At 42.6% G+C, this 25293-nt stretch overlaps 1 protein-coding gene across 6 annotated transcripts in view; it reads right to left on the reverse strand.

Moving 5' to 3' along the window:
- The window catches only part of mgat5 (alpha-1,6-mannosylglycoprotein 6-beta-N-acetylglucosaminyltransferase), a 121240-nt gene that overhangs the window by 43931 nt on the left and 52016 nt on the right, over positions 1 to 25293 (reverse strand). For all 6 annotated transcript variants that reach the window (XM_069935200.1, XM_069935199.1, XM_069935201.1 and 3 more), the window contains 5 exons: positions 14505 to 14581; positions 7603 to 7692; positions 7354 to 7425; positions 1024 to 1182; positions 714 to 883 (listed from right to left, as the gene is read on the reverse strand). In XM_069935200.1, coding sequence (XP_069791301.1) covers positions 714 to 883; positions 1024 to 1182; positions 7354 to 7425; positions 7603 to 7692; positions 14505 to 14581 — 568 coding nt within the window. The remainder of the gene's footprint in view (positions 1 to 713; positions 884 to 1023; positions 1183 to 7353; positions 7426 to 7602; positions 7693 to 14504; positions 14582 to 25293) is intronic.

A 25293-nucleotide genomic window follows, 5' to 3' on the forward strand; every position in this document is an offset into this window, starting at 1 on the left:
TAGACAACAACAAATTTTCTGATATCTTCCAAGCAACTATAATGGAAAGTAGTCTTTACATGTTTTGTTTACAGAATACATGAGATCTTGAAATACATTCTAGATTTCCTATTTTTATATACCTAAACAAAAGTTTCAGTAAGAGTGTGCAGAAAGATAACATAGCATTCAACAAATTGTTTTACTTTCAATGTAAATGCACATGACAATATTCCTCAAAAATGTCTGCATAGATTAGAAAAATAAAAAATAGCATTTTTTGTACCTTACAGTTTGAGTTAAAACATTTCAGCTAATCTTTCACATGCAGGCTACAAACTAAACAACAATACTTCAAAAAAACATGATTATGTTGGATATAACTCAGAAGATTAGACTGCATCTGTAGAATGAGAATCAGTTAACATTTGAGGTCAATGAGCTTTCACCACGTAAGCTCTGAAGAACAGTCTTCTAATGGAAATGTCAACTCTCTTTTCATCTCAATTGCAGCCTGAACTGGTGAGTACACCCAGCATATCTAGAATTTCCAGTCCGTATTTCAGACTTCTAGCATCTGCAATTCTGATTTTTGTTGGGAGTATATCCTGCACAATCCTTCTCTGGTGTGTTACCTAGAACTAGTACTAGAAAAATAATATTTTTTTTAACTCCAATCTGAATAGTTTATGATTTTAGATTTAATAAACATTAATGAAATTCAATATTCTTACTCTTTCAGTTCAGCCAGTGAAGCAGAAATCCTAATATCATGGCCCAACAGGTAAAGAGTTGTAATTAGATCACTCCACTGCACTAATTCACCAAGAGGGCCACCACTGAAAGCATTTTCTGCTATCTTAAATCCCGATTCCTTTGTTAAAAGCCCAAGATGAATAAGAATCTAGAAAAAAAAGTAAACATGCACATTATTGTAGAAGACAGGTTACATTTTTGATCTTTGGAAATTATTTGTTATTTCTCTGCCATGCAAGTTGCAGTATTATAGCATATTACCATACTTAGAGATATTGGTACACTGACCTTTTTTCGTCTGTTTTCTAGATTTTGTTTCTCTGCAAGTGATTTTACAGCCTCAATCCAAGCATTTGCCATTCGATTTATTCTCAATCGCATCCATCGGAATTCATCACGTGCAGACATAATTTTAAAGAGGTAATTAAAATCTGTTCGAATTTCAGCCTGGAATACAAAATATTATCGTTCACTTCAATTTCAATGAAGTTTTATATAATTCAGTACACTTGTTCTAATTTTACATGCTCTCCAATTCCAAGAGATATTTTGCATGATATAATCAGAGGCAAATTTGATTACACCAAATATAATAGTTTATTCTTTCCCAACTATTTCTGACAATGAATATTCATTATCAGACTGCAAATTTTGCAGATCAATTTGGCCACGTGTGATGGGTGTCAAACCCACCAAATTCATTGCTGACGTTTACTCCATCAGAATGCTAGTATCTGAAATGGGATCTTTTTGTGCTTCAAGCTATTGTTGACAGCAACATCAATATACAATAGCAACACTATTTTATTTATTTGCCTTCAACTCAGTAATCTACACAAAGCATGTGTGTGTAGGAAATGCAAGAGATACTCCATTCTTGTATATAGATTTCTAATTCAAGACCAAGCCATCTTCAGCGCAAACTCCGGGAGATCCAAAATGAGTGGTGGACTAGCCTCGCCAAACGAACCCAGCTCAGCGCGGACATTGGCGACTTCAGGGGTTTCTACGAGGCTCTAAAGGCTGTGTACGGCCCCTCACCCCAAGTCCAAAGCCCGCTGCACAGCTCAGACGGCAAAGTCCTCCTCAGCGACAAGATCTCCATCCTCAACTGATGGTCAGAACACTTCCAATCTCTTTTCAGTGCCAACCGCTCAGTCCAAGATTCCGCCCTGCTCCAGCTCCCTCAACAGCCCCTAAGGCTAGAGCTGGATGAGGTCCTCACCCAGGATGAGACATATAAGGCAATCGAACAACTGAAAAGTGGCAAAGCAGCAGGTATGGATGGAATCCCCCCCAGAGGTCTGGAAGGCTGGCAGCAAAACTCTGCATGCCAAACTGCATGAGTTTTTCAAGCTTTGTTGGGACCAAGGAAAACTGCCTCAGGACCTTCGTGATGCCACCATCATCACCCTGTACAAAAACAAAGGCGAGAAATCAGACTGCTCAAACTACAGGGGAATCACGCTGCTCTCCACTGCAGGCAAAATCTTCGCTAGGATTCTACTAAATAGAATAATACCTCGTGTCGCCGAGAATATTCTCCCAGAATCACAGTGCGGCTTTCGCGCAAAGGAACGACTGACATGGTCTTTGCCCTCAGACAGCTCCAAGAAAAGTGCAGAGAACAAAGGACTCTACATCACCTTTGTTGACCTCACCAAAGCCTTCGACACCGTGAGCAGGAAAGGGCTTTGGCAAATACTAGAGCGCATCGGATGTCCCCCAAAGTTCCTCAACATGATTATCCAACTGCACGAAAACCAACAAGGTCGGGTCAGATACAGCAATGAGCTCTCTGAACCCTTCTCCATTAACAATGGCGTGAAGCAAGGCTGTGTTCTCGCACCAACCCTCTTTTCAATCTTCTTCAGCGTGATGCTGAACCAAGCCATGAAAGACCTCAACAATGAAGACGCTGTTTACATCCGGTACCGCACGGATGGCAGTCTCTTCAATCTGAGGCGCCTGCAAGCTCACACCAAGACACAAGAGAAACTTGTCCGTGAACTACTCTTTGCAGACGATGCCGCTTTAGTTGCCCATTCAGAGCCAGCTCTTCAGCGCTTGACGTCCTGCTTTGCGGAAACTGCCAAAATGTTTGGCCTGGAAGTCAGCCTGAAGAAAACTGAGGTCCTCCATCAGCCAGCTCCCCACCATGACTACCAGCCCCCCCACATCTCCATCGGGCACACAAAACTCAAAACGGTCAACCAGTTTACCTATCTCGGCTGCACCATTTCATCAGATGCAAGGATCGACAATGAGATAGACAACGGACTCGCCAAGGCAAATAGCGCCTTTGGAAGACTACACAAAAGAGTCTGAAAAAACAACCAACTGAAAAACCTCACAAAGATAAGCGTATACAGAACCGTTGTCATACCCACACTCCTGTTGGGCTCCGAATCATGGGTCCTCTACCGGCATCACCTACGGCTCCTAGAACGCTTCCACCAGCGTTGTCTCCGCTCCATCCTCAACATCCATTGGAGCGCTTTCATCCCTAACGTCGAAGTACTCGAGATGGCAGAGGTCGACAGCATCGAGTCCACGCTGCTGAAGATCCACCTGCGGTGGGTGGGTCACGTCTCCAGAATGGAGGACCATCGCCTTCCCAAGATCGTGTTATATGGCGAGCTCTCCACTGGCCACCGTGACAGAGGTGCACCAAAGAAAAGGTACAAGGACTGCCTAAAGAAATCTCTTGATGCCTGCCACATTGACCATCGCCAGTGGGCTGATATTGCCTCAAACCGTGCATCTTGGCGCCTCACAGTTTGGCGGGCAGCAACCTCCTTTGAAGAAGACCGCAGAGCCCACCTCACTGAGAAAAGGCAAAGGAGGAAAAACCCAACACCCCACCCCAACCAACCAATTTTCCCCTGCAGCCACTGCAACCGTGTCTGCCTGTCCCGCATCGGACTTGTCAGCCACATACGAGCCTGCAGCTGATTTGGACCTTTCTTTCTTTTTCAATCTTTTTATTATTATTATAATTTATAAACACATACAGTTCAAAGAGATATAAAAAATACATAGTAAGTAATGAATTAATACAGAGATATTAAACAATAATATTACAGAATAAAAATATATCATAAACAAAAAATTTTTGATCAGTTTAGGGTGTGAACTATCTCTAAAAAAAAAAGATATAATTAATAACAATATATGAAAAAAGAGAAAAAAAAACCCCCAAAAAAGAAGAAAAAACAAATCTGAATTAAAAAAAAACTTAAAAAAAAAACCTACAGATATAGCTAAACCACGCCGATCACTCCGATCTCATCTTACAGCCCAATTATCATACATAATCATAGAAAGAAAACAGAGCCAGATCAACTCACCACAAATGAAAATATTGAATAAATGGTTGCCAGGTTAACTCAAACTTAGAAGGGGATTCATAGACAGAGTTTCTAATTTTCTCTAAATTTAAACATTAGTATAGTTTGGGTAAACCATTGGAAAACAGTGGGAGGATTAACCTCTTTCCAATTCAATAGTATAGATCTTCTAGCCATTAGTGTAAGAAAAGCAATCATACGATCCGCAGGAAGAGATAAATAAGTCAAATCTATCATAGGTAATCCAAAAATTGCAGTAATGGGATGTGGTTGTAAATCAATATTCAAAACAGTAGATATAATGGAAAAAAATTTCCTTCCAATAATTCTGTAAAGAGGGACAGGACCAAAACATATGTTTAAGGGAAGCTATTTCCAATTGACATTTATCACATATAGGATCGATATGAGAATAAAAGCGATGGAGTTTATCTTTAGACATATGAGCTCTATGAACAACTTTAAACTGTATTAGTGAATGTTTTGCACATAGAGAAGAAGAGTTTACCAGTCGCAGAATTTTATTCCAATTTTCATTGGAAATATGAAGATTGAGTTCTCTTTCCCAATCATTTTTAAACTTTTCAAAAGTCCCAGAATTTATTTTTGTAATTATATTATATAATTTAGATATCACACCTTTTGGAGGGAATTTTGAATATAGTATATCCTCTAAAACAGTCGTAGTCTCCCGATTGGGAAAAGAGGGTAAAGTCGAAACTAAGAAACTCCTAATCTGCAAATATTGAAAGAAATGAGATCGAAGTAAATCATATTTCATGGATAATTGTTCAAATGACATGAAAGAGTTATCCAAGAATAAATCAGAAAAGCATGTTATACCTTTAACTTTCCAGAGTAAATAAGCTTGATCAATTAGAGAGGGATGAAAAAGGAAATTTAGTACAATAGGAGTTTCCAAGATAAAATGAGTTAGGCCAAAAAATCTCCGGAATTGAAACCATATACGTAGTGTATGTTTAGCCATTGGATTATCAATTTGTTTATATAATTGAGTAAGAGTAAAAGGGAGAGCAGCTCCCAAAATAGAGCTAATTGAAAAATTTTGTATCGGTTTAATTTCTAAATTTACCCAATGGGGATTTAGAGATAATTCTGAATAATTCAACCAATACCTTAAGTAACTAATATTAATTGCCCAGTAATAAATTCTAAAGTTGGGTAATGCCAACCCTCCCTCTAGTTTAGATTTCTGTAAATATTTTTTCCCCAATCTAGGATTCTTGTTTTGCCAGATATATGAGGACAATTTAGAATCGACCTTATCAAAAAAAGATTTAGGAACAAAAATAGGTATAGCTTGGAATATATATAAAAATTTAGGTAAGATCATCATCTTAATAGCATTAATTCGGCCTATCATGGATAGGGATAATGGTGACCAATTAGTAAGTAAACTGCTGATCAGGTCCAATAGAGGGAAAAAATTAGTCCTAAACAAATCTTTATGTTTTTTAGTAATCTTAATCCCTAAATATACAAAATGGTCTCTAGCTATTTTAAAAGGCAAACTATCATAAATAGGAACCCATCCATTAAAAGGGAATAATTCACTTCTATTTAAGTTCAGTTTATATCCCGAAAAATTACTAAATTGGGCTAATAAAGATAAAACTGCAGGAATAGAATTTTCAGGATTGGAAATATATAACAATAAATCATCTGCATATAGTGATACTTTATGAATATCCCTGCAACGAATAATACCAGTAATATTGGGTGCTTCTCTGATAGCAATTGCCAAAGGTTCTAAAGCTAAGTTAAATAATAAAGGGCTAAGGGGGCACCCTTGCCTGGTGCCCCGAAATAATCGAAAATATGGCGATCTTTGGGTATTAGTAAAAACCGAGGCAACTGGGGAATTATGACTTGGACTTTTACCCCCTCCATAAATCTTCGTCCGCGAAGCCAAGCCAAAGAAAAACAAAGAGAATTAAAGGGCTGCCTGATTGGCTGAAAAAGATTATGTCGTAGCTGCAAATAAAAAAATATTTAGTTGTGCTAACACAGAAAGAAGTTACATTTTAACTCTTAACTAATTTAAAATGAAAGCAGTAAATACACACAGCACTAGTCTTACTATGTACCTTTTAAATACATACTCAAACACACTATCAATTATAGGAAACAGATCTCTTATCAGCCATCAAAAGTCAAGCAGTTGAGTTTTTAGTTCCGCAATGACCTTCAGCTTCTTGGATAGTTCACAAGTGAAATCACTTCCTCCACCTGATGCTGTCTGTGTAATGCAGTGGTTCTCAGCCAGCTGGCTTGACCCAATGGTGGGTCATAGCGGGTTTCCATGTCGGTCTTCAAAAATGTTAAATACTTCAAATTAGGTACAAAATGTGTTTCTTACAAAGCTGCCTTTGACTTTAAAATATTACTCAATCATTGCCAATAGCAAGTCATGGCATGTTAGGCCAGAAGCCAAGTGGTCCTTAGAGGTTGAGGTTGAGAACTACTGGTGTACAAGGAGAGATGGAATAAGCTAAGGTCTTTCTCCCGAGAGCTGTTAAGAGTGGACTGAGGTATACAAAATTATGAAAGGTAAAGTCAAGGTAGACAATAGGAAACCTCTACCCAAAATCATGGGTAGCTTAAACTAGAGGGCACAGGTTTGGAGTAAGGGGGCAGAGATTCAGAGGGATTGTGAGAGTACCTTCTTCATCTTGCATGGCAAGTACTTGGAATGTACTTTGAAAGAGTGGTTGAAGCTATGTTCCTGCCAGTATTTAACAAGTGTGTAAACTTTAGTTCAACACTTTAATCACTTGAGCATAGCAAGCTGTGGACCAAGTTCTGGGCAATGGATTTAAGGATACCCACTTGGACAAGTTGGGGCAGAAAACTGTTCTCATGCTGTACGATTCAATTATCACCCTATAATTGACTAGATTCTTTTGCATGCTCCAGCTTCTCTCAGATCCTGAAGACACTGAGATTAGAAGGTTAAATAACCACAATAAATCACCCTCTGTGTTTAGGTAAATGATAGAATCTGGAAGTCTGAGAGAAATAGTTACTAGTGAGGAAAGGTGTGGTGAATAAAAATATTATTAGGGTACAATGGTGCAAGATGTCAGTGTGGATGTGGTAGCCTGAAGGGCCTGTTTGTGCTGTATGACTACCATTTATGCTTTTAAACAATATGTAATATTGAACATCAGAACAAGAAAGCACAACAATGTACAACAATATGTGCACTTAACAAGATAGGTTCAAAGTCCAGATAATCAACACCTACCAAAGTCTGTACATCAGTTTCTTCCCGAGGACTCCTTGCTCTCCATGGCAGAGGAGGACACCAATTTTCAACCTAGGCCATAAAGAAAAACAACAAAATTAGCAAACTCAAGATGAGAAGTTTAAATCTCAAAAATGGATTAGAGGGGGTTGGGGCAGGAAGGAGGTAGAGCCAGGTTAAAGGAACAAATTTACTAATCCCAAGAACACAAAATACAGTTCACTTAAATGTCATTAAATTGTCACTGACCTCACTGAGGTAAATAAAAAAGGAGCATGTGGACCCATCCACGCCATAGCTGGCATAGCAGGGATCTGACCGCCACATAGTTTTCATCCACTGGGAGAAAAAAAATAAAGGAGCCACAATTAAATACAAGTTGCCCAAAAAAAAACCTTTATGTTTTCCCTACAAATAAAATGCATTACCTATCTTCATTTTTGTTCAGTGATGCTGCTCACCCAGTTCTGTAATACATTATAATTACTTGTTAAGAAAAAGGTATGGATGAAATAACCTTGAGGATTGTCATATAATCATGAATTGACCACCTGATATTCCATAACAATTAGCTTTATCCCATAAAATAATGTAATTTTTACTTCCATTTTGTGTACAGCACTAAAGTATTTTACTTTTCACAATTGTCTCAACTTATTTTTATTATATTCTACAACTACCTCTTTTGAGATATATAGATATCTTACAAGAATGAAATGCTGAACAACCTTGGTACAAACAGTTTTGGGTGATACACCAGTACAGCACTGATAATATACTGCATTGGCAAATATCAACTTTCAAACATTAAGCCAAATTCCTGTCCATTTATCTGAAATGGCAAATAAGATCTTGTGCTATTATAAGCTGTTGATGATACCACAAAATATGTGATTATTTATTTTTCTAGTCCTGCCATGTGCAAATTATGGTACTTTTCATGACAGTTATTCATCAACTGTTACTGTCAAAGAATTATTTATATTTTAATGCTTTTGACTTGTATCTCAAGGCTAACACTTTTGCTTTTAATACAAGATGGCTGAAAAACTTTTAGTGTGACATAAAATGGCTGAAAAAATTAGACAGCTGCAAAAAAAGTAACCTTGCAAGCCTGCTTTGAGAATAGACACCGATTGTGCAGACTCTGCAAGATTAGATACAATGAAAAGCAATGGTAAAGTGTTCTATTTTGTCATGAAAAGTAAACACCAAAAAGCCAGGTGCCAGGGCTGGGAAACCATTTTTTATATATATATATATATATTAAGAGTGAGGATTGTTCTGCCCCTTCGTCATTTGAAATTATATAAATATAAAAGCAACCATCTGTATCTTTGAAGTGAGAGCTGAGACTTCAAGGAAATGACTGATTGAGACAACTTCTGACTAGTCAAGACAACTTCTGACTAGTCATCCTCTCTTCCCGTATACGAATTGAACATTTAACAATAAAACCTGAATGCTTTGAAGAGGTATTTTTGCTGTGTATTCTTTTGCAGTCTGATTTCATTTCAGAGGCACGGGCTGACATTATATGAAGAAATACAAAGAGAATTAAAGGGCTGCCTGATTGGCTGAAAAATTTTTGTGCCAATACTCTGGCTAATTTATTTATTGACTTTAGTTATCTATGGCCTTCTCGACATCGGAGACTGGTTGCAGATTGGGAAATTGTTTCGCTCAGCTCCTCTACTCCGTCCGCTGCAAAAGAGACCCATCAGTAGCCAACCATTTCAAATCTGAGTCACACTCCCATTCTTGCATATCTGTTCATGGCCTAATGTACTATCCCACTTTGAGAAATAACACCCTATTTTCTGTCTGGGCAGAATGGCATTAACATCAACTTCTCTGTTTTCTGCTAACTTGCTCGCCTTTTCTTTCACCTCCAACTTCCACCCACCTAGCCATCCCTCCTCCTCCTGATCAATGCTGTTCCCTCCCTCCCTTCTCCACATCATCTCCTGCCTTTGCCATTCTCCCCCCACCCCCCCATCTTTTTGTTTGGACACCTGCCAACATTCTCTCATAACTTGATGAAGGGCTCAAGCCCGTAACATTGGTTATGTATTTTTACCGTTGCTATATAAAGGACACTGTTTGACCAGCTGAGTTTCTCCAGCATTTTGTGTTTTTATTTGAACCACGGTGTCTACAGATTTTTGTGACTTACTTATTTATCTGTTAAAGCTTTTTGATTATCAAGCTTTGTTTTAAACTTAACCTTGTGTACATGTGTGAGAAATTTCAAGCTGATCTCTCATCAAAATTACAATTTCTACAATGACAGCTCATTTAAAAATAGAACTGGGAAAGGGGAAAGGTAGGAGAGGATGGTCTAAGATTTAGATAATGGACTACAGATGGTCAAATTATTTGATTATTGGAGAGGCATTTAAAATAAAATAAGCAGATTTCTCTGCAAGCTAGAATGTTAGTTTTCTATAGTAACATACAATTTTCTATAATTATTTTATTTAATTCAATAATCACCATAACATTTCCCATAATTGAGCTAATAGAATATATACTGAATCCAGTCATTAATGAATACCATAAAACATTTAAAAATGCATGACAGCTTTTGCAGATGAGCAGATTTATGCAAATCAGGTTATTCAACTTGTGTCAATGGGACTAAACTTGTGCACCCATGTGCACATGTGCACATGTTGCTGTATTTCAAAAATAAATTCATAACCTTATTTATCTGTATCATACATCACATAAAACCCCTGAAGAATAATAATGGGAGGTGGTCAAGTGACCAGATGCTTTGCTATTTATTAAGAGAGTTGATCTTTGCCTCAAATATCAGTCTCCCAGTATTCTCAAGATTTGATTCCGTCAATGCCAAAATTCTGAAAATTGTTGAAAGTAATAACAAACCATAAACAGCACACAAAGCAATTGAAGAAATGTTATTAACTGACATTACCATAAAACCAATTCACACATTCTGTATTTTTCATGTTTGTCTAAGGTACATCCAACCAGTGTTCTCCCACCTATCATCTTCCAGCTGTTTTTCTCCCCCTTCTCCCACCACCCCACCTATTTATTTCAATATCTGACTGATATTTGGCACTCTGAAAGAAAGGCTCAGGACAGAAATGTCAAATGCTTTTAATTTCCATGTTGTATGACCTGCAGAGTTTCTCCAGCACTTCCGTGTACTGCACTGGACCCCAGCATCTGAACATTTTGAGTACTGGGTGCAGTTCTGTTCTCCCAGCTGTAGGAATGATATCAATAAATTGGAAGAGGTGCAGAGGAGATTCACTAGGATGTGGACGAGACTGATGGGTTGAGTGATAGAGAGAGGATAGGCTGGGTCTGGATCACAACCAGACTACTTCAAGTAACCACATATTAGAATGGAGATTTAACCATGGCATCCAAAATGTCATTTCTTTAATAAATGGCATTCACCTTTCCTGTCATTGATAAAGCCCAAACTCATCTCGCCTCTAGTTCTTAAACTTCTAGCCTTACTCCACCTTCAACCAGGCAGAACAAGGACAAAGTTCCATTTGTTATACCCAAACTAGCAACAAAGGAAGACACAGTTCAATAGGTTAATTTTAACACTATATTTATTAACAATAATTAATAATAGTGTCTTCCCCAAATTAACCCACTATAGTACAGAATTAAAACACACACACACAAAAACCCAGACATTACTGTGTGTCCCCAAAATACAAAGGAAAACCTCCCAATGGTACAGTCCTGATGGGTAAGTCAATCAAAACAAAAAACACCATCCTCAGTTACTTTTCAATGTTCAAAGTCCAATGTTCAGTTTTTTGACTGAGAAACATAAAGTACATCCAAGTTTGAACATTGAATATAACAGGAGGGTGTGGGGCCTTAGACTTACGACTCCTACACAGGCTTTTTTCAAACCGGGCTTTCCAAACAGTTCTTTAATCAGAAGACATTAAATGGCTTTCTTTGTCACATTTAAATTCAGTCTACCAGAATCATTCTCAACCCAGAAGAACCATATCTCTGAGTTTCCTTCTAGGCTAGACTGGTGAACTCTCTCATCTTCCTTTCTCTGGGTTTGTTCCTGCTGTCTCCTTGTGGTCTGCCTGTGACTTAGTCAGTCGCTGCAGTTAAAGCCTTTTTCTCTCCCTTATCATAGCAGCCTGACCATGGCCAGCTACCACCATTTTATTAAACAGGAGGCTGAAGAGGAATCAGTTTTCTTAAAGTCACAGTCTGCTGTACAAACAGCCATACTCCATAACACCCCACCAACATCCATCATATTATCTTCTGCCACTTTTGCCAATTTCAGCTTGATCTCACTACTAGCCACATCTTCCACTCCCTATCCCATCTGCTATTCACATAGACAAGATTCTCCGAGATTCCCTAGTTCATTTTTCCCTCCCGTCTCACCTTTCCACCTCATTAGGACTTCCCACTGTAACCACAGAAAGTGCAGAACTTGTCCCTGCATCTCCCTCACCTCCCTCCAGAATCACAAATAAACCTTCCAGGTGAAGCAGAATTTTAGCTGGAGATTGTCAACCAAATCCACTGCATTAAGTGTACCTGGTGTGAGCTTCTCTACATTGGTGAGGCAAAATGCAGATTAGGTGATGGGTTTGAACATCTGTGCTGTTTGTGGATTTAAACTTCAGCTTCCTGTAGCCAACTATTTGCACTCCTACAACCATTTGTACAATAACATGCTTGTTCTCTGCCTCATCCATTGTTAGAGTGAGGACAAATGTAAACAAGGTACAATGCCATATTCCTCTTGGAGAGCCTTAAACCTAGTATTATGAACGTTGATTTTTCTAATTTTAGGTAATCCCCACCTCCATCTAACTTCACTGTTTCCACCTGTTCACCTACTCTATTACTTCATTTTCCTTCTCTTTCTCTCTTCCCTCCCCCCAAACTTTCTAATGTTTTCTCCTTCTACTCTATCTCTCAATTTCCATCCCATTCCCCATGTACTTTTGGTCCCTTGAGGTTCTTTTCCCCCCTTTTCTAAATGCATAATATCACCCCCTTCTCTTTAGTTTTGATAAAGGGACCAGATCAGAAACATTAACAGCTGTACTGCCAAGTTCCTCAAGCAATTCTTTATATGAGTATGATTAGTAAGTTTGCTGATGCCACCAAAATTAGTGAAGTTGACAGTAAAGAAGGTTGTCTAAGATACAGGGCATTGAGCACAAGGGCTAGGTCATCATCTTCCAGCCATAAAAGATCACACCTGGAATTTTGCATGTAGTTATTCTTGTCATATTATAGAAAGGATGTGATTAAACTAGAGAGGGTGCAGGAAAGATTACAAGGATTTTGCCTTACAGAAGGCTATTTGATTATATTATTGCCCTAGTCTTTTTTATTATCTCTGAAAAATTCAATTAATCAGAAAGATCTATTTAAAAAAAAACACTGACCATCTTTGATTAATTCCAGTCTTTCCAAGTGTAGATTATTCCTGCCAGAATCATTTCCCATAATTTCCTTCACATTGATGTTAGAACTCCAGGCCTATAAATATTTGGCATTTCCCTGCTGTCATTCTTGAATAAGGGTTCATTTACAGCCTTCTAATCATCTGGTACCTCACCTGAGGCTGCCAAAGATTTAAATAATTTGCTATTGTATCAATTTGTATAAATTTAGTGACTTGCATCATATTGAGAGGGGTATTAAAAATTATCAAGTACCAAAAATGTTGTTAAAAAAAATCAACTTCTTTCTTTAACTTTGAATAATTCTTTATTTGCTAATTTGTACAGTAAAGGTGTACAGAGAATAAAAGATTGTTTCTTAGGATCTTTTTTCCTTAACTTTTGATCAATTAAAAGATAAGTACAATACACATAATACAATTTTTGCATATTATCAATTAAAGATGTATTTGAAAAGAGAGTCTTGGAGCAGATTTGAGACTCCCTCAACAAAGTCAATTTGAAGATAATGACAGATATATTTGTTGTTAAGAAATTTATTACTAATATGTATATAAAATTACAAGAGACTGTAAAGAAAAAATATTTATACAAATCAAAAATCCGATGGGAGAGAGATTTAAATATATAAATTCAGGAGTAGATTTGGTCAAAATTATGTTATAAAAGTATTACAAATACAGTAAATGTTAGGTATCAAATGGTTCAATATAATTTTCTTCAATAATTTAAATGGACTTAATCCTAATTATTCAAATAAATGTTTTCGATGTGCGAAAGAAATAGGGACTTTTTTGCATTCAGTGTGGTCATGAAAGAGTGGAAAGGTTTTGGAATGAACTGAGTTTATTATTAGGGTAAATTATGAAGATAAAGATACCAAAGGATCTAAGAATATTTTTACTTGGGAGATATTTATGAAAAGGATATAAAATTGAAATTTGACAAATACTAAGAAAAATTTGTAAGCATTGCAATAGCAACTGGAAAGAAATGTATTACGATATCATGGAAAGATGATAGAGAAGTGTTATTAAGTAGATCATATAATGAGATGCAAAATTATATATATTTGCAAAAAATTACATATAGTTTAAGGAATCAAGATGAAAATTTTTATAGTATTTGGAAACCATATATGGATTTTATGGATAATTGTCCGTCCACCTCTTCTATCTTATCCACTGCTCTTAATTAGTAAATTTTAATAACAATTAATGATTGTATCTGCTAACATTATTGTATATTAAATAGTCGGTGTTTCTTTTCTTACTTTTGGTGGGGGGATGAGGAGAAAAATATAAAAGTATTTTGTGTCATTGGCAATGGATATTTGATTAAGGTTTTATTCACTTTTTTTCCCAATTAAAATAAAAAAAAAGTGATTTCTGAAAGGAAGCACAACAATTAAACGACAGATTAGAGAGACGGGGATCAAGAATGAGGTATGAAAAATAATAGTGACAATCAAGCCTGTGATTGGAATCTTAAATACACTGCCTGCAGATGGGTGGGTGAAAGGTTCAAATGTGACATTCTAGAGAAAAATGGAATAAATATAGTTGAAAAAATATAAGGAGAAAGGGCATATGGGTAAATTTGGAGACATGGCTAAACTGCCTTCTTCTATGTTGTAATCATTCTATAATTCAAATAAATATAATGGAATTTAAAATGAAATTTCCACATATTTTGGATTACCTTCAATTTGCTCTCACAGTGAGGGAAGCCATCCATAGGAGGCAATTCACACTGCTCCTGGGCACCATTAATTAGATCTGTAGAGACAGAAAAATATGCTCAATTCAAACCAATGATATGGGGGGGGGGGGGGGAAGAAGGGAGGGTATGCTCAAAAAGCTCTATATTAATTCAATTATCAATATTAGTAACAATAATGGTACAGATCTTCACAGAAAACACTAGTTATCTTCTTCTTTGGCTTGGCTTCGCGGACGAAGATTTATGGAGGGGTAATGTCCACGTCAGCTGCAGGCTCATTTGTGGCTGACAAGTCCGATGCGGGACAGGCAGACATGGTTGCAGCGGTTGCAGGGGAAAATTGGTTGGTTGGGGTTGGGTGTTGGGTTTTTCCTCCTTTATCTTTTGTCAGTGAGGTGGGCTCTGTGGTCTTCTTCAAAGGAGGTTGCTGCCCGCTGAACTGTGAGGTGCCAAGATGCACGGTAGGAGGCGATATCCGCCCACTGGCAGTGGTCAATGTGGCAGGCACAAGATAAAAATGGCTGATAATTATCATTTTAAAGATTTCACATTTAAAGTAAACCACCATTGAGAAATTATTAAAAACACAGCAGCACCTTCAATATGAGTAACAATTACCTATGGTTTAGTAACTATGACCTTTCATTTTATAACAACCACCAAAACATACAGCACCACAAAAAATAGATTTTCAGTGATTTAGGATAATTAAGTCATGAAATGAAGTATAATACACAATTTGTAAAAGATTAATGTTTAAATTTACTTGGGCAGAAGTGCATCAGTAAATTTTTTGAATTGTTAATATGCAGTAAATAAATCTAACGATAAGCAGAGAGTCATTTTAATCACATTTCCAGCATGTACAAGTTTTCAGAAACAAAAACACTGGAAATTATCTCCACTAAAAAACTGGTGAATCAGAATTTTGTCCTTCAGTCAGCTGGGTGGGTTCCTCACCTCAGGTCACCATCAGCCCGCCCTGTGTGTTCTTCAGCCACAAAGTACCTCACTGCTCCGCCACCACAGTCACCGTCCTGTGGTCATATCCTCTAGTTCTCTTTCTCAAATGGGGGGGGGGGTTTCTCCCCATTTTCTGGAGACCTAAACCAGATCTCAGCTTCCCCAGAATCTGCAACACCTCGAGGCTGCTTCCAGACATAGGTTACACCATTCCATTATTGCAGGATTTTAAAATAAACCACCTTTAACATGGCGTTATCCCTACAGTTAGAGGCCTTTCAGCCACAATGTTATGTTGGTCTAATATAAACCTACTAAACAATCTAAACCTTCCCTACTTCACATCAAATATTAACAGATCTTTCAAGATCAACTTGGGGTTTAAAGACAATGGGGTTCACAAGAGTTTATTGCCCTTATCCCTCTTGGTTGTAAAGGATCAGGGATATCAATTGTTCAATTCCAAGAAAGAGATGACTAATGTAGACACATTGGTGTAAAAAATATTTGGTGAACTTGGCTTCATTGGTCAAGGCAACAGGAATGTCATGTTATAAATGCAAAAGATATTAATGAATCTGTACTTAGTTATTGTGTATATTTCTGATAATTTAGTTATAGGAAGGCTATCATTAAGCTTGTAAGGTTGCAGAGAAAAAAAATAGAATTACAAAGAGAAGGTGGATATGTTGGATCTTTTCTCTCAGGGTAGAGATGGCTGGGGTGGGGGGAGGAAACCCAATAGAGATTATAAAGTCATTTGCTGGGGGGGGAGGGGGGGGGGAAGGTCATAGATGAGGTGTATAGTCTTTATCCCAGGTAGGCGAATCTAAAACTCGAGGGGACAGATTTAGTGGAAAGATTGAAGAGGGACCTGAGGGACACCTTTTTTCTCCCACACATATAATAGTGGGTACTTTCAACAAGTTGTCAAAGTAGTAGAAGCAGGGAAAATTATAAAGTTCAAAAAACATTTAGAGAGAGGTAAATAGATAGGAAAGGTTTAGAAGGAGATGGATTGAAAGCAGGCAAGTGGACCAGCTTGTTCATCATGGGGAAATATGGAACTAAGGCTCTGCCTGGTGTAGTGATGTAGATGGATCAATTTTAATTAATGTCTACATGTATCTTGTTGCTTTGTGAAAGAATGCTGAGATGGTTGTAAATACTTTAGGGAATTTAAGGGCACCATAATGTGCATTGCCTGGCAATGACCAGCAAGCTAAAATTCCACTATAACTCCACTGACCAAAGGCAGTGAGAGGCTCTAGAATGCGTGTTGCCTAAAAATAGCAGCATGGCTGATATATTTCCAACAGTCTCATTTCTCATGTGACTTAGAAATTAAGGAAATCAAAACTAAAAATACCTGAGATTGGGGGTGGGGGAGGTGATGGTGAAGGAAAACATCTGTATGATTGGCCTGTGGCGGCACGCCATTAGGCAGGTAAACCGGCCCCGCTTGTAACACACGCGGCGGAGCAGCCGGCCAAAATGGCGCTGTCGGGGGGGTTTCCTCTTCGACCTCGGCACTGGGCTCAGAAGCCCGCACTTGGGAACCCATGTGACGCCCTGATGACGTCAGCGCCCCCAACGCATTTCTCAGCCAGGTCCGGGGTGGGAGTACAAGGCCAGCTAGGCAGCCTGCAATAAATCAGTTCTGCTCACTGAGCTCAACCCGTCTGGTTGTGTGTTATTTCAGTTAGCAGTGTAGCTGCCGCTACAATTGGTGACCCCGACAGGTTCAAACACCTTTGGTCAGTGCTATAGCTGTCTAGCTCCCTGACTTTTGGGTGCAGGAGCCGGAGACCTGGTTCAGCCATCCAAAAGCTCAGTTTCACCTTCGCCAGATTTCCTCAGACACGACCAGGCTCTACCATGTGGTTACTGCCCTGGACCAAGCCACCGCCAAACATGTGCTGTACCTCATTCAACACCCACCCGCGGAAGATAAATATGGGACCATCAAGTGGGTGCTCACTGGCTCCCTCGGACTATCCAGGCACCAGCATGCTGCTCGGATGCTGCACCTAGATGCCTTGGGGGGGACAGGTCCCCGATTGAGCTAATGGACAAGATACTTGCACTCATGGGCGATCACACTAACGGCCCACTTTTTGATCACATCTTTCTCAACCATCTGCCTGAGAACATCTGGCCGCAACGGGCCCAAGAGAGCTTTGCTGACCTAAGGAAGGTTGCTCAGAAGGCTCAAGAGCTATGGCTCGAGCGATTCCCGGAGGGCTCAGCAGTCCACAAGTCACAGGCATGACCACTCCAAGCCTTCCTCTAGTGCTGTAGGGACACCCGGTCCCTACAGGGGCCACAAAGAGCATAACCAGAGGCAAGGCATCTGCTCCGGGCCTCTGCTTCTACCACCAGCGCTGGGGAGCCAAGGCTCGGAAGTGTCGTCAGCCTGCTCGTTCCAGGGAAACGAGCAGGCCGGCTGCTGTTCATGTCTGTGGCGGCTGGCCAGAGACACAGCCTTCTCTACCTGCGGGACTCGGTCAGCGGCCAACGTTTCCTCGTCGACACTGGGGCCCAGATCAGCGTCATTCCGGCCACAGCCATCAAGTCCAGGAACCGGCCTCGAGGATCTCCCCTGTGTGGCCAATGCAACGGAGATCCGGACGTATGGAGACAAGACTGTCCACTTCCAGATCGGCTGGCAAAAGGGAGGTTCACCATCTCGTCCCTTCCGACCACCATCCTGGGTGCCGACTTCCTCCTTGCCCACGGGCTCCTGATTGGCATTCAGGGTAGGTGCCTGGCAGATGCCTGTACCTTCCAGGCCGTTCACCTCAACCCCTCCCGCACAGAGCAGCCACAGATGGCCACGATCAGCACGCCCAAGGACGAATTCCAGCATGTCCTGGATGAGTTTCCAGCCCTCCTCAAGCCACAGTTTTCCACTGTCTCACTGTGCCACGGGGTGTTCCATCACATCCCCACCCAAGGCCCACTGGTCCGCGCCAAGGCACATCAGCTCCTGCCAGATAAACTCCAGGTGGCGAAGGAAGAATTTTCGCATCTGCTGGAGTTGGGGATCATTTGGCGCTCTGACAGCCCTTGGGCCTCACTTCTCCACCTGGTCCTGAAAGCCTCCGGTGGCTCAACGAGGCGCCTGTTCCTGACCGTTACCCGATCTCTCAGATCCAGGACTTTATGGCCAACCTGCATGGTGCGAGGGTATTCTCCAAGGTCGACCTGGTGCGCAGGTATCACCAAATCACAGTGCACCCTGAGGACATACCCAAGACAGCCATCATCACCCCCTTCGGCTTGTTCGAATTCCTTTGCATGCCGTTCGGGTTCAAGAACGCTGCCCAGACCTTCCAGCGCCTTATGGACTCAACGGGCAGGGACTTAGATTTTACTTGGACGACATCCTTGTTGCCAGCAGGAATCGGGCACAACACAATGCCCACCTGTGCATCCTCTTCTCCCAACTGTCTGACTTCGGCCTCAAGATCAACCCACCCAAGTGCCAGTTCGGGAAAGAGTCCATGTAGTTCCTGGGCCATACCATCACGGCCGAAGGTGCGACGCCCACCGGTACGAAGGTCGCCACAATCAAGGTGCTCTCACGCCCGGACAACCTCAAAGGGGCTGCAGGAGTTCGTGGGTATGATCAACTTCTATAACTGTTTCATCCCAGGCGCTGTGCGCATCATGCAGCTGCTCTTCACCCTCATCGTGGCCAAACATAAAACGCTTGCCCGGACTCCAGAGGCCTGCAGGGCACTCGAGGCCACGAAGGATGCCCTCGCGAAGGCTACCATGCTCGCCCACCCACATACCGACCTGCATATGGCACTGTCCGTCGATGCCTCTGCCACACACGTCAGCGCCATCCTGGAGCAGCAAGTGAATGAACAGTGGAAGCTATTGGCGTTCTTCAGCCTTCTTCTTCGCCCACCAGAGCGCAAGTATAGCACCTTTGACCGTTAGTTACTGGGTATGTACCTGGCGGTGCGGCATTTCTGCTATTTCTTGGAGTGAAGGACTTTTACCATTTTTACTGACCACAAACCCCTCACTCAGGCGCTCACCATGGCAAAGGAGCCCTGGTCGGCTCGCCAACAGCGTCACCTGACCTTCGTGTCGAAGTTTAGCACCGACATTCGGCACAAGGCAGGGAAGGACAACGTGGTCGCCGATCCACTCTCACGACCGGCTATCTGCGCGCTGACACCCGGCCTCGACTTCGACCAGCTCACCTGGGACCAAAAGTCCGATGAGATGATGTGAGCCTTCAGGAATGCCATCATGGGCCTGCGGTTCCTGGACCTCCCAGCTCCTAGTGGTGTGGGCACCATCCTGTGTGATGTCTCCATGGGCATCCCGCAACCAGTGGTTCCCCAGCAGTGGTGCAGGCAAGTCTTCCACCATATCCATGACCTTTTGCACCCTTCCATCAGGTCCACGGTCCATATGGTGGCAGAGCGTTTCGTCTGGCACGGGCTGCGGAAGCAGATCGCGCACTGGGCCAGAACCTGCACCCATTGCCAGCTTTCCAAGATGCACAGGCACACCAGAGCACCCGTACAGGAGTTCGAGCACGTCCGGAACAGTTCAGCCACATTCACGTGGACATCGTTGGGCCCTTACCCGTTTCCTGGGGTAACCATTACCTTTTCACTGTGGCCCGAGGCGATCCCGATGCCAGACGCTTCCACGGACTCCTGCTCTTGAGCGCTGTTGCACAGTTGGGTTGCCGGTTCGGCGTCCGCATCACATCACCAGCGATCTGGGCACCCTGTTCACGTCTGCGCTCTGGGCACAGCTCGCCAACAGGCTGGGGATCGAGCTACACCGATCCCTGCAGGCCAATGGGCTGGTCGAGCGACTACACTGCCACCTTAAGTCGGCACTTATGGCCCATCTCACCGTTCTCGACTGGGTGGACGAACTACCTTGGGTGATCCTGGGCATCCGCTCTACGCCCAAAGATGATCTACAGGCGTAATCAGCCGAGCTGGTCTACGGTGCACCGCTAGCGCTACCCAGTGAGTTCGTCAACGCATCTCACAACCCCCAGCAGTCACCGCATGAGCTACTCCCCCACCTCCGGGCACAGTTGGGCTCCTTCGCACCCCCACTGCCGCCTAGACATGGCACACAGGCCTCTTACGTCCCCAGCGAGCTGCACTCTGTGGAGTATGTTTTTATTTGGCGAGGCCCATCCACAGCACCTCTGCAAAGGCCTTACGAAGGGCCATACAAAGTTGTCCTGCATTCAGGCCCACGTTCACGCTGGACATCGGCAGTAGGAGGGAACTGTTTACAGTGGACAGGCTGAAGCTAGCACACCTCGACCCCACCGAACCCAGTAGATGTGGCCCAGCCCAAGAAGCATGGCCACCCGACTATAAAGAACATCGGCGCTGGTTCTGGAGTGGGCTGTGTGGCAGCACGCCATTAAGCAGGCGAACCAGCCCCGTTTGTAACACACGCAGCGGATCAGCCGGCCAAAATGGCGCCGTCGGGGGTTTTCCCTTCGACCTCGGCACTAGGCTCAGAAGCCCATGCTTGGGGACCCACATGACACCCTGGTGACGTCAGCGCCCCCAGCACGATTCTCAGCCTGGTCCGGGCTGGGAGTATAAGGTCAGCCAGGCAGCCTGCAATAAATCAGTTCTGCTCACTGAATTCAACCCGTCTGGTTGTGTGTTACTTTAATTAGCAGTGTAGCTGCCGCTACACGCCCACAATATGGTGCATGATGTAGATGGACATTGTATAGGTTAATGCTGAAAGGATAATGCTTGTTGCTGACGACTTGAATGTTTTGAGATTGGTTAATGTTAGAAACCACTGGAGCATTTAAACCCATGCATTTATATGTTCAGGGAGCTCCTTGATCCCCTACGGAGATGATGGACCTCCCACCTAGCTTGTGTGCAAATAAAGGAGTACCTGGAAACTAAAGTAACTGTGTCCTCCATTTCTTGCAGTACGTTTGTGAAGAAAAGAGCACCGCCCTGGATGGAAGAGCTCAAAGAGCGAACATCCACACAAATTAGGCAGAGTTGTAAAACTGTATGACTATGCTAAACCAAGTATTTTTGTGCAAAAGTTACAGCATTTAGCTGCAATTGTGGTGCAGCATTTAGTGTTAACGCTTGAAAGACTCAAGTTTGATCCTGACTTTGTCCACGTATTTGCACAGTTCCACCATAAATGTTGACTGACCATTTCTTTCCATGGATGATGTTTAACCTGTGAAATTCCTCAAGCAATTCTGTTTGCTCAAAATTCAAGTAGTTGTAGCTTCAGCATTTCTCTTTTGTTCCAATCCACTGCAAATTATCATAGTATCCCTACAATGTCATTTTATTCCTTTATGAATGGAGTTCTTAAAGCTATCCCATGCTACATACTTTCTGTACTTTGAACTGCCCTCCAGTTCATATTCAGACTATATTCTCACAAGACAGCAAGGTATTGTTCCTCTCAACTTGTCTTCACAGCTGTCATGCTCCATGGGTTTGCAGCTCTACTACTAGGCCTTCCAGTTCAGTCCCAAACAGGATCTCAAATACATACTGTACGTTCCATCAGTTACTGCTCTCAATAATACTTCATTTAGGACCATTGATTTATCCTTGCTCCCATATGTGGCTGTTTTCGATCCCTCTCTCGTTCTTTGTCTGAGCTCCAGATTTTGCTCATCAGTATGCACTACAGGCTTAAATTCTACTTTATCCTCTGCTAGATTCACTCCTGCAATCAAGGATTCTTCCAGATTTATACACTTACCAAAGACCGCAAATTGCTAATCTCCAATGTAACATGCTCCACAATCAGGGGCCTCCATTCATTGCTGAACCTGAGACTTCCTGATGCTAGCCCCGTGGACAGGGCCTACAATAAGAGGCGGAACTAAGACTGTCCTGAAATCTGCCCTTGCCCAGTGGCCCATGCCCCTGCAACTCCCACCTCCAATTCCATACCAAAGATAACCTCTCCAGGAAACAGCTGGGACCACTGACCACTTCACTTTGAATCTAACCACCATCCTTCCCACTTAGCAAAATGCCTACTAACTGAGAGCTCCCCAATACCAGCCTATTTCTATCTCCTATCCAATATTCACAAACAGAGCTGCCCTGGCAGACTAATCATTTCTGCATGTTCCACCAAACTTATCTCCTCATATTGCAACACCATCTTCTCTCCCCTTGCCCATTCCCTTTCCACCTACATCCAAGTCATCACACCTCCCTAAAGAATTCCAATTCTCTGGCCTCTATAGCCTTATCTTCATTATGGATGTGCAATCCCTTTACACATCCATTTCCCATCAGGAAATCCTCCAGTCTATCTGCTTCTTTCTTGAATAGCTGTTCAGTCCCGACTGACTAACTAACTAAATAAGGAACTCCTCACTTTAACCACAACTTTAATTTCTTGCATTTCATCCAGGTCCACACATCTATGGGCCACAGCTCAGCATGGCTTTTTGTCAGGTATGTGGAATGTTGCTTGTTCCTATCCAAATTAGGTATCACTCCTTAACTCTTCTGCTGCTGTGTGACTGCATTGGGTTAACCCCAATCCTATGCAGAACTTGACAATTTTGTAAACTTCACTGCCAACTTCAACCCTGCCCTTAAATTTGCATGTTAGTAAATACAGATCAATCACAAAAACATCTCTTCCTTTCATGCACTCTATCTATATTACCCAATGCAAAGGAAAAGTAGCCAACATACTGAAAGACCCATCATAATCCAAGCACACAATCTCATCTCTTCTCCCATCAAGGAGAATCTTAAATTTTGTAAGTATGCACCAATAGGAGCAGCAAAGAGCTTCTTCCCTGCAGCCATCTGATTATTGAAATAAACCTCATTCTGGCCTCCCCAACTCTCAATCTACCCCCCACCCCCGCCACGGTCCTTCACCCTCTCTGGTCTCCTGAGCCCTTCATCTCTGTCCTCTGGCCTCCCCAGCTCTTCACGTCCCCCTTTGGTCACTTCAGCCTCCTCCCCTCTCTGGCCTCCCCAGCCCTTCACCTCCCCTCTCTGGCCTCCCCAGCCCTTCACCTCCCCTCTCTGGCCTCCCCAGCCCTTCACCTCCCCTCTCTGGCCTCCCCAGCCCTTCACCTCCCCTCTCTGGCCTCCCCAGCCCTTCACCTCCCCTCTCTGGCCTCCCCAGCCCTTCACCTCCCCTCTCTGGCCTCCCCAGCCCTTCACCTCCCCTCTCTGGCCTCCCCAGCCCTTCACCTCCCCTCTCTGGCCTCCCCAGCCCTTCACCTCCCCTCTCTGGCCTCCCCAGCCCTTCACCTCCCCTCTCTGGCCTCCCCAGCCCTTCACCTCCCCTCTCTGGCCTCCCCAGCCCTTCACCTCCCCTCTCTGGCCTCCCCAGCCCTTCACCTCCCCTCTCTGGCCTCCCCAGCCCTTCACCTCCCCTCTCTGGCCTCCCCAGCCCTTCACCTCCCCTCTCTGGCCTCCCCAGCCCTTCACCTCCCCTCTCTGGCCTCCCCAGCCCTTCACCTCCCCTCTCTGGCCTCCCCAGCCCTTCACCTCCCCTCTCTGGCCTCCCCAGCCCTTCACCTCCCCTCTCTGGCCTCCCCAGCCCTTCACCTCCCCTCTCTGGCCTCCCCAGCCCTTCACCTCCCCTCTCTGGCCTCCCCAGCCCTTCACCTCCCCCCCCATCCCCACTACCTCCCCATCCCTTACTCCTCTGACCTTTCCATCCCTCCACCAGCCCCTCCCCTCTCTGGCTACCCCAACACCCTTCCTCATGCTCTCCCTCCTATGTCCACATATGGCTTGTGCAAATGGGCCTGTGTTCTGCCCCACCCCTCCCCCACCATTTTATTCAGAAGCTTGCCTACATTTTGATCATACCCTGATGAAGTGCTCAGGCTCAAAAAGTCAATTATGTATCTTTATATTCACTATACAAAGTACGCTGTTTGTCTTGCTGAGTTTTTCTGGCATTGTGCTTTTACAATCACAGCATCTGCACATTTATGTGTTTCACCTCATAACTGTTATCAGGCTTCCATTGCTTGGTGCAAATTATAGCCCATTCCTCTATCTACAGTTACATGAATGATAGGGATGATGTTCATCAGTTCACAGAAGAAACCTTCTCACTGTAGTAGTATTTTGTGACAAAAAAAACTTTAAAATTACCAGTTAAGAACAAAAGACGAAAATGATGGAAAAACTCAGCAGGTCCCACAGCGACCATAGGAGGCAAAGATATATAAACAACGTTTAATAAGTTAGGTCTTTATACTTTGGAGCATAGAAGATTGAGAGGGGATTTGATTGAGGTATTCAAATTATTAGGGGTATAGGTAGAGTTGATGTGGAGAAGTTTTCTTTAAGAAAGGGGGAGATACAAACAAGAGGACATGAGCTGAGAGTTGAGGGCAAAAGTTTATAGGAAATATAAGGGGGGACTTCTTTACTCAGTAAGTGATGGGTGTGTGGAACGAGTATCCAGTGGTGGAGGCAGGGAGGCTCGATATTAGCATCTCAGGAGGAGTTGGATATATATGTGGATGGGAAAGGAATAGAGGGTTATGGGTTGAACGTAGGTCAGTCGGCTTAGGTGGGAGAAAGTATTCGACATGGACTAGAAGGGCCAAGTTGACCTGTTTCTATTCTGTAATTGTTATATGGTTTCAGGCCAGGACCCTTAGTCAAGGTTCAAACAAAAGGCAGGCAGATGCCTGAATGAAAAGGCGGGAGGGGGGGGGGTGGAGGGAAAAAAAAAAGAGCACCGGGAGGCCTACTTTACCTGGACTATTTCTCACATTTCACTCCCCTTCCTTGATCTCTGT

This window comes from Narcine bancroftii, chromosome 4 (genome assembly GCF_036971445.1).
Source record: "Narcine bancroftii isolate sNarBan1 chromosome 4, sNarBan1.hap1, whole genome shotgun sequence".
Lineage (NCBI taxonomy): Eukaryota > Metazoa > Chordata > Chondrichthyes > Torpediniformes > Narcinidae > Narcine > Narcine bancroftii.